Raw genomic sequence first — 14,625 nt, forward strand, 5'->3', positions numbered from 1 at the left:
TCCTGTGCCTTTCGGAGGTGAGCGTGGACTCCAGCGCTGTCAAAGCGATGCCTACTGGAAACTCTGAAAAAAAGCCTGCTGGAAAAAGCCTACTGGAAATTCTGAAAGGTTTTTATTAAACACTTTCTTTGAAACTTCTCTTTTTTTTTTTTTCCCCCTCCCAGGAAGAGATGACATCTTAGACACACGGTGTAAGGTTTATCTCAAAAATATCAACAATGCCCTCTGTAGATGGCTGAAGTGACTCTGTTCGTAGTGGGGGAAAACGCGCAACCATGCAGATTTCTGGAGAGTTCAGAACGAACACGCTTCATTCCCCTTTCTGACCTGTGTGCAATTTTTTTTCTTGGCATCAGGGGTTTGGCATCAAAGAAACCGGGGAAGAACGGAATAGGGGTGGGTGTCAAAACAGGCATGAGACTTGGAATAAATTATATTCCCCTGAATTCTCTACTCTGTCTCAGATTTGAATTTTCATTTCTAGTGTCCGAGGCAGCTCTGTTAAGTCTACATTACACTGCACCGCCTGCAACATATACCTGCACTGAGTGGGGTGTTTAAGGCAGTGCAGCTTCCACAGTGCTGCCAGAGAAGAGAGAATCCAGAAAAATCAAATGAAAGTAACTTAGTTTTCTCTTGCTTTAGCTCCCGTCTTTCAACACATCCTTCTGATTCCATCTCCGACATGTAATGCAATTTAGACTCCTTTGAGAATACACGAGGGATGCAGTGAGACTGAAAAGAGTTTGAGTAATAGGTAGTTTCTATTAATAAAAGGGAATCTAATTTATCTGCCCTACTCACTGTCTCTAAACTTGATCCATGGACTTAGTTTAGTCCAAGAACGGACAGTCATGTGATTAGAAAGCCTCCTAGGCAGTTTCTGAATATTTGGTGGCTATTATCAGATACAGGCTCACCAGCCCATGTTCCTGGAGCATTTATGATAGTTGAGACTAGGGGAAAATAAAAAAAATTGCTCAGGAGAGCTTGTTGTATTTGAGACCCTATTCCTTTTGAACTTTCTCACAATCATTTCTTTGTATTGTTGAACTTTGGTTGGCTATTGGATGGTAAGACTTACAGTTGTCTGTATCTTTCTTGAAATTCACAGGGATTCCTCTTGAGTATAAGGGATTCAAGTGGAGTATGTCTGAAGTCTGATATTCCACTTAGTGTCATAATGTTATTTTCAGCGAGTGATAAGTGTTGAATCTGAGGTATCTTTGGCAGCTGTTTGAAGGATGTAAAGTGGTTTTTATTGACATTTAGTTCTCTGCATCTGTAAAGTATAAAGCATACGACGTCACTGATCACATCTGTAATATTATATACCTGTAAGCCAACACAGGGATGGCTCTTCACGTAGTCGAAGTCATGGCAACTTAGGGCTTCCAATGAGAGATACAAGAATTTGATTCCTCGAGACCTGCTTTCACCCTAGTTTTACATTTGTGTAATTTTTGCCTACCCATGGACTGCAAGATCAGATCCCTACACTTTATACTCTCAGCTTTCTTTGTATTGTACACAGATACATCATTATTGCTGTTCTCCATATTACAGCTTTCCATGTACTCAGACATATGACAACATAGTAGCAATAAATGAATTGTAAAAAAACCAGTTGTCATGGTCACATCTGGCCTCTCTGCTTGGGTTATGTTCCACCATCTCTTCATATACATTCCTTCAGTTTTCAACAACCTTCCCTTTTAGCAAAACTGTCACTGAACCTGATGAGACGCATGAATTATCCACTAGGAATAAAGAAGACATCACCTCACCACCTTACGGAGAATTTTCTACCTGGGAATGGCATGAACTCAGAATAGCAATATACTGATGGATTCTGATGGGGATAATACCCCCGAAAATATCATATTTTGGCAGTTCTCAAGAGTCTGCTCCAGCTATTACCAAAGTAAATAAAAGTTTTGATATCTATGATACTGCATAAAAATAGAAACAGGACGTTTTGTCTACCTTGGCAACCTTATGGCACTTAGGTCTGTCAAAGAATTGTCCACCAACCAAAGTTTTTCCACCCGAATTAATCTTCGGAGAATCCTTTTGAAGTTTTCCACCTGGTAAAGATCACCCAGGTCCTGAAATGAAAGGTTCAGCTCCTGGCAAGGAAAAAAAAAAGAGAAATCACTTCTTTCTTTTTTTTTTGTTTCCCTTGCTTTCTAATAACTATATCATTACATCTTTCAATGTGACAATTAGTTAAAAGGTGAATCTGTTTTATTATGGTGCTTTTATACCAATTTGTGGTGCCAATTGCCAAATTCCCCTTAGAATCATAGTGATGCACTGCATGATTCCTTGCAAGTAAAGAAGAAAGAAACCGTCTCTTAAGCATGTGAATCTTACCGCCCAGCCCCTCCTTCCCCATTGTCTGGGCACGCCTGTGTGTGTGCTCTGGGTGGAGAATGCAGGACTGCGATTGTGGCTTATGGGTTTGGCCTCTCAATTCATCTGGAAAAAAGATGCTGTGCAGTAGCCAGATATCAGTGCTCCCCAGTGTTCACGCACAGGGAGAGGCACGATCCAGAGCACTGGATCTCAGTGTTAGATGAAGTTACTACCTGATCTTAGGGAGGTTATAACTGGCTGCTGATCAGAACCAGCAGTAACGTAGTACCTCCAGCCGAAAGAACTGCTCAGGCTGGTATAAGGAGGGAGTGAAAGAGCTGAAATTAATCTGGTCCATTCTCTAGCCATTCATTTACCATTAGGCACTGAGCAGGTAAGGAACATCACTAGTCCTTACTTGGCCAAGCATAAATGAAGCCCCATCACAACACACGGCTTTTACTGTTTCCTCTTTGCACAGGGCCAGAACCCAAATTACAAGATATTCCAGTGTTTCTTCCAGCTTGTAAAAACCTCCGGTTTACAATGTCATGGTGCCAACCTGAGCTTTAAAGCTGCTAACTGCAAGGAGCAGCTGGCAGGTCATTATTTGTCTTATTTTCTACTACGGTACAAAGAGTTAATGAGAAAGTTTTACAGCACAGTTTTCCCAGTTCTCTTGCAGTTTCTTTTGCCGCTTCTCTGTGTCAGTTGCTTGTTTTCTTTTTTTCATAGTATGTTCTTCTCCTCTGAAAAATAGCTCTTCTTCTGAAGGCCCTGCTCAAAAAAAAAGATTTACAATAGTGGATGTGATATGGAACTGGCATTTAGTTACTTGCTGAAAGATTATATATACAGCTGGGAAGATATCTGAAATGAAGAAATATATATAATATTATAGGTGCGTAGGTTTCCAGGCTTCTAAGAAGTAAATTAATGTGAAGATTTTTCTACCATTTCTGGGCCCATAATTCAGCAAGCGATCTAAGGTCATGATGATTTGGTACCTGCTTACTAAGTGACATTTCTTCTACAGCTCAGAATAAAAGCTTTTTCTAAATGGCTGAGCATAAGCATCTGAGTTCTAAAACACTGTTCCTGCATATTCTTTCACATCCTATGAGTTTATACAAACGGTTATGTATTTATCCTTTAATTGTCCTGTGAAAGGGATATGTTTGTAACTTCCAATCCACTGACAAGAGCTGTATGGATAAATAGCCATACTCAAAACATCATTCATATTAAGAACAACACATGCTGAAGACAAAGTCTTAAGGTCTACCAAAACGCTTAGAGCTATGGACATCTTCAAATTCTTACCTAAGGCAAGGGCAGTGTGGAATTTTTCCACTGTTTAGCCCCAAACATGCAAACATTGTATTTTAAAATCCACCTTTTATTCTCTGTTCTTGAGTGTGTCTATAGATTGTAATTGGGCCAATTCAGTCTTAAAGTTAAATATATGTGCCACCATTGGCAGGACTGGCTTTCACTCTCATCTTCTTGTTTGACTATTGCATTCTGAACGGTATTCAAATGCTAATGAACTTTTGAGAGAAGTAATCAACACCGCATTAAAACTAAAAATTTTCAAATTACAGTTCTGACTTTTGTTTCCCATTTTCAAAATGATGAAGGGTATTTTCCTGGCGATTAAAAAAAGGAAACATGTAAAATATAGGATGAAATCCTGCCCCTTTTCAAAACAATGGCAAACTCCATGATTTAAGCTCATAACATTTAAGGACATACAATTTGAGTAAATAGAGATAAAGCTTAAACATGAATATGTCTTTTTGATCTTTACCTTCTCTCACTCGGGGACAATGAAGTTGATTTCCTCGAACATCATGTTCTTCTATGTCACACCAGCCGAGATACTTGAAGGAATCAGAAGGAAGCTTAGAAAAAGCAAAATAAAGATATAAAAGAAACCGTTAAGGTTTTTCAGTTTCTGGCAGTGTATTTTCTTCTATTTCTGGCCTTATTACAGTAGAAATAATATTCATACATGTTTACAATGCCTTCTGCCTTAACACCATCTGGTGAATAGTGAAATGATGTATGGAAGTGAGGATACAATGGCACGCATTTGTGAATGCACATGCACGTAAACACATTTCTGGACAAGCTTACACACAATATATCCTGAAGGCAACGGAGGCACTACATCTAAATCCAGAAAACCTCCCACTGCGGTCGAGATTACGAGGTTTCTGCCCGTTTTACTTTTCCCCTAAAACATACTCTAAGATTTCCAAGGCATTAGTCTCCCAGGAGGGAGCAAGAAACAAAGTCTCTAACTCTGCCTGTAGCACACAGAGTAGGCGTGATTCCTGTCGTGCCCAACAGACACAGCGCCACGATTGCCTACAGTGGGGCAACGTCACAGTGCAACACAGCTTGGCATTTCCTCGAACTTGCAGCATTTCTTTCAGTGGAAACCATGATGGTGGAGTTGAGGGAGGGGGAGAGATGGAGCACGCGCCCCTGACTCATCCCCTCCAGTCAGAGCTGAGCTATACACACATATCCAGAAGCTGGTAAATGTCGTGGGGATTCACCCTTTAGGTGTAGTTTACCAGAGCCCCTTCTGGTTTACTTCTGTGAATTGGCTCAAATGTTGGAGAGAGATATTCTTGCTGAATATCTGTATTGTTACCTTTCATAGCACTCCTGGTTATGACATTTTATAGCAAATGTACACAGCCTCTTCATGATTTATATTATATACTTGACCATTGCATCCAGTTCTCTGCCTAGTGCTCAAAGGCTTCCTGGGCCACTGAGTCAAATCCCTTGCCGCTGCTGACACCATATCATATAATCTTATTTATAATCTGATCTAGCTTTGGAAGATAAAAGGAGGCAAAACCTAATCAGCTTCAAAGCTGAGGAAGAGATTTCAGCCTTAGTTACTCTTTGTCAGTGTCCCTCTTCTATAAACTTGCAATCAGACTGGTAAGCCAAACACTTACAGGGGAAAGTAGCCCAGAATCACGGTTCTGCCTGATGAATCCTCTGGTTTGTAATAAAACCGGTGGAACGGTGTGTGTATCATTTAGGATGGAGCGCCAGGACGAATAGGTTTTACAGAACCTTTGATTGCTTGTAGTCAGACCTGAGGAACTAGAGAGGAGATGTTAAACAAGTAACCAATTCTGTTCAGAGAAATGCAAACAATTTTATAATGGCAGAAAATACAGAGAAGCAAGGGATAGGACTTACCACCAGACAATAGCCACGTGATCCTGTGGTCATACCATAGGGAGGGCAATCTCCTTCAGTCCCTTATTGGGACTTCTGGCCTAAGTACCATCTACTTACACGTACGAGGCCTTCACAGGTACGTCCAAACATTAGAAAGAGGAACTTACGGGCAGTTTGTTAGAAATACTCAGTCTTGGAGAAAATGACGACCACAACTTGTTCCATACATCCCCTTCTATCCTATGGAGCCCTGCTTTTATGGATCCACATTGAATGAAAAGATACCTCAACTGCATATTTATTTTAATCCCTTGAATGTGTTTTAGTAGAATATCAAGGCTCCAAAGAAGAGTTGAACTTTGTTCAATAAAGTCTTGAAGTCACGTGTTTCTGTGCTTTGTAGTTCACTGCCTAAGAACACATTCAAAAGTACATTTTATGTACCCCAAATGATGCAATTTCTCCAATTGTGCTTCAGAGAGACTGAATAATTTGCAGACTAGCAGCTGCAATTTAGAAATTTATCATGGAATACTTCAAAAACATAATTTTAACTTAGTAAGTGTGTGCATACAGCACTATAATTTGACTTTTACTGTACAAGCTTGGTGAGAGCTTGCCAGAAAGTATCAGATGTCAGTAAGTATCATTAAAACAATTACAGTCAGGAGTAGAAATGGAGAATGAAAATGCAGCTTTAAAATGGTCTAGTGAGGATGGTAATGAAAGTTTCATATCGAGTGTAACAGACAAGGTAAATAGAACATCAGTTAAAATTTACGGTTACAGATTATTGGCAAATAATCATGAAGAGACGTATTCTGTTGACCTTACCGAGATGGTTTTGCCTTTTTAAAAAATCATCAAAACCCAATATTACATCTTTCCTGGTTTTTGCATGAAAATAACAGCTATTTACTTGGGCATTTTTGGAGGTCATCTTTAGGCAAGCAGGCCATTTTCATGTGTATATGCTGCTACAGATCAGCAGGCAAACACACATATAGCAAACCTGTGAAAACAGGACTTACATTTGATCAATATTAAATAAAAAAGAAAAAAAAAGCTTCTGGGAAGTCTTGCTTAGCCCCATCTTGGCATTTGTTTGCTTCTGCTTTCTTATATGTTAAATGAGGTCGTATCAGAAAAACATATAGAAATTATTTTATATTTATAAAAAAGATCTATTATCCTTCTCAGTTTTGGAAGCAATTTGTTAGGATGTATTCAAATGACTATTTATAAATGCAAGACACTTGAAAACCTACCTCCCTGTCAGCTAGATACTACCTCCTCTGCTGAGACATGAATATACATTCCTAGTCCCTTGAAATGTGGGATAAAACATTTCAGCTGGACCATTTACCATGTATCTATTCTGATCTTTTGGCAGAAGCCCACTCACAAAATTCTGTGTCGGTGATAGAAAATAAAACATAAATTTCCAGAATCAATATGGGGTAGATAGAACTTTTCCAATCAGGTGGGTAGTGAGATTTCTATTGGAAAGAGTGACAGAAGGAAGCATTTTTCATCTCAAAACTGCCCGAGTTTAATAAGCACCAGCTGGACCCTAACATTATGTCACAGAAGATTTTTCTGAAGGAGCAAGTGCGACACTGCTTTTCTATCCCTTGCTTTGTTTTCCTTACTATTTTGCTGCAAAATTGATGCAAAAGAAATGGCAATGAATGAGGCAGGATGCAATTCCAAACAATTACAGATCACACAATACATGAAAGTAATAAAATTTTCTGCCTTGATTGTGAGGCCCTTCGGCTGGATATGAATCTCCAATGACACCTCTGGGAGCAGCACACTAGATTATGTCAAGCATTAGGGGGGGAAAAAATTAGATTCATGATGTCTGTCCAGGCTGAGTCATTTCCTCTCACTTTGCCTGCAGTGAGAAATTGGTGGTTATCATAAATCATAGACCTAAATTCTTCTGAGAGAGGAATTAATTTCACTAATGGAAACCCTCTGTGGCAATACTGTTCCTCCATTCTCTCTCGTCTTGGGGAAGGAGGGGTGCGGGGCAGGTATCTGTGATGTCTTTTAAGCAGAGATACTTCACCGTATTTTAAGGATCCTATAAAAGAGATTGGAAGGGAAACTTAAAATTTTAAGGGGGGAAAATCTTGCCTGTAACCAACTTCTAATTTCTGAGGCTGGTCCTCAGCCTGGTTGTTCACATCGTGGCTACAGTTTTGCCACCAATATCAAATCCACGCACAAAATTTCAGAACACTCAAGTCAACATTAAACATCTAAACCCTCCATCTGGTTAAAGTATGCTTTCTCCCACCTAACTGCTGTTGCCAGCCTGCAAAGCCAGGCTTAGCAAATTTTCTTGGCTCCCTCTACAGTCAGTGGAGACAAGTGGGTACGTGCAGTTACCCACTTACTCAGCCCAGCCTTGATGCCTATTATTTTGAGCTGGCGTGAACCACAGTCCACACCGTCTACATGAGGAGCCTGAGCTTTCCTGAGAGCGGACTCAACTTCAAGGCATCTGAAGTTTGACGAGGAGGATCCCACCTTAAGAAGTGCCAAAAGTGTGCTTTGAAATAGCAGGACTTCTGATCAGGGAAGCTCAGGGAACCATTCTGTTCCACGTAGCATCATTGAAATATATAAAATAGCCATATCACCAAAATAATTAAACAAACAAACAAACAAAATTGTACACAGCAATTCTTTTCTAACACCTTGGAATCCAGAGTGCTGCATATGAGCTGAATAGAGGTAGCGTGGACTGTGGGGGTAAGTGAAAGTACCCATGACTAACCCAATATATTTTATGCTTTTTCCTCAGCGGAAGTCCCAGTGGGGAATTAAGTGGCTGAAATATTTTGTAAACTGGAAGGAATGAGAACAGAACAGCTACTGCATTTTTCAAAGCATGATTTATGAGACATTGGGCCATATCTTGGAAAATCATGCACTCCTATCGAGTTGCCTGTTAGAAGTCACACATTATCAAGATGTCAGTGTCAGTCCTGTGTCCGTGAAATGGGTCTGCTTCTCCTCCCACTGACATCTTGGCAAAATTTTCATAGGCAACAAAAAGCTCTAAATTTTCTAACAGCAGTGCAAGTACATTTGAGTCCAGCTGAATTTAAGGGTGGAATAACAAAAGCCCATGAAGAACTATAGCTGAGCTACTTCTGAAACTACCGAACTGAAATATATTCTGAGTGAAAAACATTCCTCCTGTGTATTATTTTAGATATTTGGCTGTTAAGAAAAGACTGTCAGTCAAAACACTCCTTTCTCCTAATATAACCGGCAGCCTCGATAAGCAAACATTTTAGACTCTACAGCACAGGTTCAGCTTTGCCTCCTTGAAAATGGCAAATGGAAAACTCAGCGGAATAGGAGTAAAGATAAAGAAGGTTATAAGCAAACTCTTGCAATTGGGATTTGAAAGGCTTTTGTCCCAGTGTTTTGAGCAGTTCTGGGGTCTGGACTAGCTTCCAGTAGTCTTATCCCCAGCTACTTCTCATGAATCAGCAGCCATGAGCAGGCTTAGCTTTCACTGAACCACCGCTGCTCTCCCCATAGATCCGAAATGCCCGTGATAAAAGATTTGGGAATAAGTAGCAGGGCTATTTATACTATTTCTTCACATATTAAAAGTCAGAATTCCTATGATGCTTGCTACAGCTTCGCATCCCATCAAATCACAGAACATGTATGACGGAAAGGCCCGTGCTCCCGTGTGGTTGACCTCAGTGGAAGTCTGGTCACTTTGCTATTTAACAGCAAAGTGCTCCAGCTCTTTCAGTCCTGCTTCTATGGAAGTGAAAAACACGGACCATTCTAAAGGAACCAAATCTAAGCGTATATTAAGCGCATCTTTAAGTAAAAGAAAAGAAAAGAAATGAGAAGCCCAAATAAACTAAATAAAGGGCGATAAGCCCTCCCAAAGTGAGGAGTTCTTATATCTAGGTCAGAGCTGCTGATTTTGCGTAGGCTCTAAGAGAGCTGGTTATGGATCTGTCCAAACCACTTGCACAAATAGCTGTTTGCTTGCACGATACAAACACCCAGTTATTTATGTTGTCTCAGTCAATTGCACACGCCAAAGCTGATCAACAGAAATGAACTGCAGGCTTAACTTACAAACACAATTTGTATAGGTATTTAAAAGGCAGCAAACTCAGAATTCAGGTTGGGCTTTGTTCAAAATGCACACAATTTACTGCTGCGTAGCAGTTGTTGCTTGTATGCAAACATTTATTATGAGAACTCTCTGAACTTGGAATAGTAGAGGACTTGGACATAGTATTTCCATGCTCTATTACCTTTCAATTATTTTTATACGAGTTTTATGAGACATTATGCAATATTTTGAAGCAGTTCTGTTGAGCATAATTTAGTGACAAACACACCTGTAAGTTATGGTTACAATGCATCCTTGCTGTTAGCTGTATCATCAATTATCTTGCTTTATGCATCATAAAATTGCTCCCAAAAAGACATAATTAACATAATTAGGTCTTATCACCATAATTATACATTCTTTCTATATCAACTAACATTCCATGCAGCTCTTCATGGATCTAACTTGCAACGATACAAATTCCACATCTTAATTGATGTACCTTTCCCACATTCTTACAGCAAATTACACATTTTTCTCGAGACACCTTTTGTCTTTCAGTAATCAGCCAATGACAGCAAGAAAACCCCCATTTTTCTTTCTGTTTTCACTGCACCACAATCTCCATCGTCAACATTTTAAAAAGATACTCAATCCTGTAACACTATCTTTGTTGTCAAAGCATGTCAAGCCAGCTGTGCAATGACTACAGTTACGTCTCCTCTTTCACCCTCCTACCTTTCAGACATGTCTTGCTGTTGCATAAAATCCTCACATCTTGCATAAGGCTATTTGTCTACAGTCAAAGCTTATCTTCCCATCTTTGCCCCTGCATAGAGAGGTAGTTCAACATCCTCTGAAGAGAGGTAACCTGCAAGGATCCTGGCTGGGGCTCTATGGATTCACTGTCTCCAAGGAAACACTGTCACCTCGCAACGCAGTCACGTTAGGAGGTATTGTTACCGATCTCTTAAGCACATCAAACAAATTCCTGTGCTGATCTAGCTGGTATCAATGAACCGTCTTTCCAGAAGGTGGCTAAAGATAGGTTGGTGATACCTGTAGCAAGATATGCGATCATCCAGATGAATCTCTGGTGTGCTCACTCCAGCAACTTCACTTTTCTGAATTGCTTTCACAGGTTTGCCCACATAAAGTTTATCTTTACTTTACCTAAAAGATCCCTTGCTTCATTAATGGCTGTTAAACACCTTATAAATTTATCCAAGAACTTAATAGATCCTTAAAGAGTCTCATATTTTATGTTAGGTTCATGAAAGTTCTTCGTGAGCATTTCTTCACTATGTTGAATGTCCTTGCCTTACTTGAACGTGCTCAGCCATTTTATAAACAATCTTCCAGGCTTCCTTCTTCGAGTTCGCATCTGAGAATGAACACAAGAGACTCTTCTCTTGGTGGGAACCGACAGGTCAGTTTTGTGTCCATTTTTATATTATATTTTTCTTACAATACTAAAGTTACAGAGTCTGAGAATAAGTCTAGTGAAGCTATTCACTTTAAAATGTCTTTGACAGAATGCTTGTTTGCTTCACTCAGACAAAGCGTAGACGCTGGCAGTGTGCCACTGTTGGAATTGCAGCAGCCCAATATCATTACGGGCATTGGCTAGTCCCTGCTGAAGTTTACAGATGGCTTTTAAACTCTAACAGTAGTTACGGGAACCAAGTTTCAGTGCTGTGCTGTGTAAGGTTATAATAGAGCAGTCAATCATGCCCTATTGATCTGCATCTCCTATATTACAGGCATAGCTCCTTCTTCACTTGAGCTCCTAGGCTCCATACTGACAGAAGAAGGGATAAATAGATTAAGATCAATATGGAAAAAAGTACAGAGTAAACCCCTCTGCCCAGGGATATTCAACTGGAAATACCATATAGTCACAAACCTCAGTGGTTCAGACTTCCTACCTTTCAATTTCTTCACAGAAAAATTATTCCCTATCCTCCCTTTCCTTCTCCTTGGTCATTATAAAGGCTGATCATTATAAAATCTTTCTGTATAGAAAGGCATGTGCTTTCCCCAACACTGACTGAAGTTCTCCAAAACACTCTCTTAGAAATTCTGCTGGCAAACTTCACTCTGCCAGTAAAGTACAGGAGCATAATGTTTATCAGAAAATTTCATCTCCTATGCAAAGGTATTTTGTGGGTACAAATGTTGAATTGTCAGGCCACTATCTGAAATTTAACAATGTAATCATTCCACACAGGTTTCACTAAAACTTTAGGTTTATTACAGGGTGGGCCGAGGACGGGGTATTAAGAGTTTCATCAAGCCATTTCAACATATCTTTTCTCTACCTGCGAAGAAAAATATAATATTTCTTTCTAAATTAAAAAGGACTGTAATTCAGGGCCTTTTTACTTACCATTTTTCCTCTATATATAAAATTAAAGGTATTAGTCCATATCACAGCCTAATGGGCTTCAGATCTTCTACGGCAAATGCATTCCTCATAAAGCATACAAAAAGTTATCTATCTGCTATTTCAGTGAAATGACATATTTAAGAAGGTGTTGGCCTTCCCATGACAAACACTGTTTTTCAGATCTTTACAACTTGCCCATTAAAATTCTGCCAAGAAATTCAGCAGCATGTCCTGTCCCTGCAAGGAAGAAATAGTTTTTCCCGCTTTATCCAATTTTGACCAGTAATTCCGTCTTTGAAATGGCTGAGCGGGGCAAATACAGGGTGGGCATCAGTCTCCACCAAGAGCCTCTCCTATCAATATTCAACCGATCGGATGCTTCCCTGCATGTCCTACGGATACAGCTGGTGCACTCCTGAAATATGTATGAACTGGGCAGAATGCGTCTCATCCTGAGGTCTGATTAACGATGGAAACAAATCAAATTATTAGGACTGCTGTAGGCCACAAGAGGCCCTATTGTTCTGGGCACTGTAGAAAGCCAGGAAAGTAGAGTTTGCTCCAGAGAGTTTGTAGTCTAATTGAACAGAGCAGACAGACAAAGAGCAGGAGAAAGGGAATAATATTATCCCTCCCCCTTTTATACAGAAATAACTGAAATGCTCAGACCATGAAATCCTGGTGCTGTGGTAGTCAACAGCAAAAATTTAGTTAATATGAATAGAGTCAGCATTCACACAGGATTCACAGAGACTGACTTCGTTAAGATCAGACTAGATGAACAATCTGGCTTTAAAGTCTATGCAGTGAAATGGCCGAGTTTTTCTGATCTGACATTATGTTAATCATCCTTAAAAAATACTTAAATGACAATTCTCTATTATAACATTTTTCTGATTCAGGGATACAGCAACACTCTGAAAAACAGTTTGTTGATGTAATTTCATATTCTTTATGCAAAATTCTTGTGTTACTTAGTGATAGCTTGATACTTACAGGTGATATCAAACCATTAGGTTGATGCCACCAGTAAAATTGGATCTGACATAGCAACAGCAGAAAGTTAAATTCTATATTGATCTTACCTGCTTTGACTATATCCAGGAATCCATGGCATTCGTGTTGGATGATTCACTTATATAGAGAGAATTTCTTTGAATATTTCATTAGAATAATCTGTATGGATACTCATAGGAAGCACTAGAAAAGGAACACAATATTAAATGCATGTATGCTCATCTGTGCTTCAGCAGATAAGCAGGCACACTTACATAAACTGGTTATTTTCCTGAGTTACCTAGGCAACAAATTTCTTTTTGTCCTGCCCATTCAGGATTGCAGTAAACTATTTGACTCCCACTGGTAGGACTTGGAGAGCATTCACAGGGAAAAGCCAAGTACAGCAGAATAAAGCCTCGGACAGAAGCAGAACAGAGTTAGTGAAACATTTCATCAGGGTTACCAGACAAAAAGGAATCAACAACTGGCTGCATAAATAATTGAAGTGAAAACTATATATGTCTGGTTTTCTAAGGTGTTATAAACCCATGACTTCCAAGAGGGTTGGAGGGGCTGTAACCAAGCAACAAGTACTGAAACTTGGTCCTTTCTTCTGGAAAAACAATGGGCTTGCAAGTCATAATGACAAGATCTGGCACTGAAGATTGGGTCTTTCCATTGATTTTATGGTCTTTGGATCAAGCCATAGAGAGAGATGTTCATGGAATGAAGAATGGCATTTTTATTTGGCTTAGGAGAGACTTATTTCAGTATCAAATCTGACTTTTCTAATAAAATGTAGGTCAACAATTTCTGGATGAAGCAGACTTTTTCTGACACTAAAGAAAGATCACGTATAAGTAACGTTTTGAGATTTTTTTCTTCTCATAAGTATCTTTGCAAAAAACCAATAGACATAACTTGCCTTCTCTTGCGTTTGGTCACTTATCTGGTGAAAGAGAAAACAAAATCATATCCAAAGTGAAGCTGGTGGCATGCAGCAATCCTGTTGTGTAATCCTGATGTGTAATAATGATTTCTCCCATTATATGTCTCACTGAGAGGAGATATATTTCCCCTTTCATCTTAAAACATGGCTTTTTATATTGAATAAAATTATTGCATCCCTAATCCACAGATGCACATAAGTTCACGCTTAACCTCTTAGCCCTTAAGAGTAATGCCACTGAATTCAACTGGAGCAGAATCAAGCTTGTATGTGTGTACAGAAAAAAACCCCAAAGGTATCTGCCAGATATCTGCCAGATTTTTCACAAGAGATTGAACCGAACATTTCTTTACAGAGGTCATGGTTTTGAGCTCATTGAAATTGATAGGCAAAGTGCCGTCCATTTTAATGAGCTTTCTGTCAGTCTTGAGTTGTCCAAATGCCGTTTCTGTCTGATCCTCGGAATTTGAAACATCCTATCCAAAGCTGGCAAAACAAACAAGGTCAGACATTTGACGAAGACACCCAGCGATGAAAACTCTGATACGAGGGCAGTCTCATTTGCTTCCATCCACATCTTTACTATGAATTTCATGTTTCATCTTTCCA

At 39.5% G+C, this 14,625-nt stretch overlaps 1 protein-coding gene across 11 annotated transcripts in view; it reads right to left on the reverse strand.

Moving 5' to 3' along the window:
* The window catches only part of LOC141744403 (uncharacterized), a 36,456-nt gene extending 23,107 nt beyond the window's left edge, over positions 1-13,349 (reverse strand). For 4 of the 11 annotated variants that reach the window (XR_012587434.1, XR_012587433.1, XR_012587432.1 and 1 more), the window contains exons 1-6: positions 13,154-13,349; positions 5,340-5,490; positions 4,169-4,262; positions 3,017-3,135; positions 1,987-2,129; positions 1,085-1,282 (exon numbers count right to left, since the gene is read on the reverse strand). Coding sequence is in view for 2 of the 11 variants with exons in the window: in XM_074590228.1 (XP_074446329.1) it covers positions 1,085-1,282; positions 1,987-2,129; positions 3,017-3,135; positions 4,169-4,262; positions 5,340-5,490; positions 13,154-13,185 (737 nt within the window). In the remaining 9 variants the exon portion in view is untranslated. Of the gene's footprint in view, positions 1-1,084; positions 1,283-1,986; positions 2,130-3,016; positions 3,136-4,168; positions 4,263-5,339; positions 5,491-10,417; positions 10,619-13,153 lie in introns of those variants that run through there. The other 7 variants (XR_012587438.1, XR_012587437.1, XR_012587439.1 and 4 more) reach the window with 2 other exon arrangements.
* Positions 13,350-14,625: the final 1,276 nt, after the last annotated feature.

Source organism: Larus michahellis, chromosome 6 (genome assembly GCF_964199755.1).
Source record: "Larus michahellis chromosome 6, bLarMic1.1, whole genome shotgun sequence".
NCBI lineage: Eukaryota > Metazoa > Chordata > Aves > Charadriiformes > Laridae > Larus > Larus michahellis.